This window comes from Vollenhovia emeryi, unplaced genomic scaffold (genome assembly GCF_000949405.1).
Source record: "Vollenhovia emeryi isolate VEMERY1.0 unplaced genomic scaffold, V.emery_V1.0 DF939401.1, whole genome shotgun sequence".
Lineage (NCBI taxonomy): Eukaryota > Metazoa > Arthropoda > Insecta > Hymenoptera > Formicidae > Vollenhovia > Vollenhovia emeryi.
The window spans coordinates 22,296-25,462 of NW_011966965.1; the positions used below are offsets into that span (position 1 = coordinate 22,296).

Here is a 3,167-nt window from a genome sequence, read left to right on the forward strand (position 1 = left end):
AAGAATTTTGACGAATACTGAAATGACTTGTCTACGTAGTTATCAAGAACATATATGTAGATATATATGTAGATATATGGTATATACATTATCAAAATTCTTCGTAAATATGTATAGAATTATTTGCACTTATTTTTATAAAATTCTTATCATTTTTAACATGCTTTCGAGAATTAAATTACAGATATCGTAATACTTTGCTATGTTGGCCATGTGCAACAGTATAACTTTAATAATGAATTATTCGACAACCATGCAGACAATCGTCTTAAACTTTTGCACGGAGGACAGATTCCCATAGACGAATATTTTCTATAAATTCGAATTTATTTTTATCTTCATTTCAGCAACCATCCTCCTTAAGACTGTGCATACGTACACACATATATGCCGTTGGATTTGGACCAAAGACATGGCGGAATACCACATCGGGACCGCAAAGATCAAAGGGGCCGATAGAGAGTGGACCTACTATAATAGTTATACTATGGTAATGCCCAGTAATGCCGTAAATTTATACGCCACAATGACCTCAGCGGCTTACCCCTCGCTTTCATTCTTGCCTTACTATAATATTAAGACGACGGTATTGGAGCTACATTAAGATAGGTACTTCCCAAACATTGTCTTAGATTTAAGCACATTATTGAAATACGGGAGATGTCTTTTCTACAGCTGCGCTACGTTGCACTTTTTTAACTTACAATAAATATAATTAGACATTAAAGAAAAAAGACAAAAAGAGCATAAATGACATTCAGAACACAAATCAACCAGTTCTCTCTCTCTCTCTCTTTCTCTCTAATATTTAATCATCTTAAACACGAGATATAACAGAGGGGGAAACCGCTGACCAAAATCTTGTGCACTAATGCCCAGCGAGCATTACTTTTATCTTATTATCTTATTTTATCTTATTTTATAATGCCCCAGCAAGGCCTAAAGCCCAAACTAATACGCAAAAAAAATGCCTAGTAATGCCCAGTAATGCCGCAAATCTGTACACCACAATGCCCTCAGCGGTTTCCCCCTCGGATATAACACAGTGCAGCTGCAAAAAAACTAATTTGTAACGAAACAGAGTGGAGAGAGCGAATTGCAAAGAATAGGAAGTTTCGGCTTTCCAACAAATTGACCGCCAAGGATCGCATCGCTATCGTTCATGATCATCCGGAACGGTTCCGGCGGAACCGCGTCTATCTACTTCTATTCAGAATACTCTAGAAGACTAGTGGTGATTGGCTGCACTCGGCATTGCAAATCCGAGGCGTCAGAGTGCTCTTCCCTCCCCTTCTATCCCATTCTCCTTTCTCGCTCACTCGAACGCAGAAGAGCACTCCGACGCCTCGGATTTGCAACGCCGGGCGCAGCTAATAATCAAGATCCTCGAGATGTGAATCGCGCACAAATCGGAGTATATGTGCATCTCCAACGCTTCGACAAGTACCTGAATTCACAGGCTTATCGAAAATTCTCGTTTTCCGCCGAACCTCTCGCACCATTCACCCTTCCTCCTTCTGCCTTCCAGCTGTAGGTACGTGCATACATCAGTTTCATGTTCAGCGCAGAAAGAAGGCAGAAAGAAGGCAGGAACGCGCACGCGACACGGAGAATCCCGCCTAAAAAAACCAGCCAGTCTTCTCCCTTCCCTTCTGCCAGTTCAACCTGGAATCTCGGTGTCTTTGAGTCAATCTGTTTTTTTTCTTGCGCTACTTGTGCACGGCCGTAACATTCCGGCGAGATATCAAGAGCGAACGGCAGGAAAGGAACGAAAAGAAGACCGCGTAGCCTGATGTGCAAGGAGGGGACGGAGAGGAAACGGATTGATGAAATGGCGGTCAAAGTCGAGTCCACTCCGAAGTACTGCCAACCGTTGCCGATCGCTCGCGTCGCCCGTGACGCCGATTGTTCATTATTGATCCCGCAGGTTCCACGGGCCAGAGGGTACGCGGGGTACGCGGGGTACGCGGATGACGTGACGGAATCGTGACGATTCGTCCGCAGAAAGGGAAGAGAGATACGGAAGAGCGAGAGCGAGCGAGAGGGAGAGAGAGAAAGAGAGAGAGAGAGAGATATGGGAGGAGAAGCAGAGAAAGAAATATCCAAAGAAAGATATTACCGTTCCAGCCGCCGACGTCTCCGTGGTAGCGTGGTAACCGACAGACGTGTCCATTGATAACCGGGAGCGGGGCGCGAGGAAAAAATGTAAAAACGAAGAAAGTGGAATTGACGGTTAAACCGACGTACGAGAGCCGCTCGTATACGCGATCGTTACACTTAACTTTGCACACTAAATCCGTACTACCAGTACTCCGTGAATCGCGTCGAGAAGTTACTACTACCCGCGCGTATCTACACGAGTCGCGACGCCGCTGTTCTGCGTAGCTCTCGGCGTTCGTTATGCGGGACAGTGTTACCAACCGTACGGCTATCCTCGTCCCCGAGCCTTAGGCTGCGTTCAGAAACACCACTCAAGTACCCCAGCGTATTAAGCCCGCTGCAGACGATGCTATTTTTCCTGCTGGATTGCTTGCAATTTAAGCCCGCTGCAGACGATGCTATTTTTCCTGCTGGATTGCTTGCAATTTAGTAAATTACTAGGAATCCTGAATGCTGAGTGGTGCAATGATAGTAATTTACTAAATCGCAAGCAATCCAGCAGGAAAAATAGCATCGTCTGCAGCGGGCTTTAGTAAATTACTATCATTGCACCACTCAGCATTCAGGATTCCTAGTAATTTACTAAATTGCAAGCAATCCAGCAGGAAAAATAGCATCGTCTGCAGCGGGCTTTAGTCACGTGATCCAAATTCACTACAGCATATTTGCTGCTCACGGAAAAGGAATAGCTGCAGCAGCACTGGCCGGCTAGATCGCGTGTCTGCTGCTTTGCTGTTCGTTCAATTGAACTTCACAGCGATGAAGCAAAATATGGTGAAATTTATTTTGCAGCATCTAGTAACAATTCTTCAACCAATAGCAGCGAGTTGCTGCGGCAGTATGCTGCGCATGAAATGGTACCTTAAGGGTGCGATTACATGCGGCGTAACTTGCGTAAGCGTAATTTGCGTATTCTAGTAACTTCTATAGAAGTTACGCCATTTTAAAACTCGGGATTCACATGGGGCGTATTTCGCGGATTGCGTAATTAATACAACCAATTGGAG

At 44.7% G+C, this 3,167-nt stretch overlaps 1 protein-coding gene across 3 annotated transcripts in view; it reads right to left on the minus strand.

Annotated features, from left to right (window-relative positions):
• The window catches only part of LOC105557939 (RNA-binding protein 4.1), a 19,282-nt gene extending 16,847 nt beyond the window's left edge, over window positions 1–2,435 (minus strand). For all 3 annotated transcript variants that reach the window (XM_012005358.1, XM_012005357.1, XM_012005356.1), the window contains exon 1: window positions 2,120–2,435. In XM_012005358.1, coding sequence (XP_011860748.1) covers window positions 2,120–2,173 — 54 coding nt within the window. In that variant the 5' untranslated portion in view covers window positions 2,174–2,435. The remainder of the gene's footprint in view (window positions 1–2,119) is intronic.
• Between the last annotated feature and the right edge of the window lie 732 nt (window positions 2,436–3,167).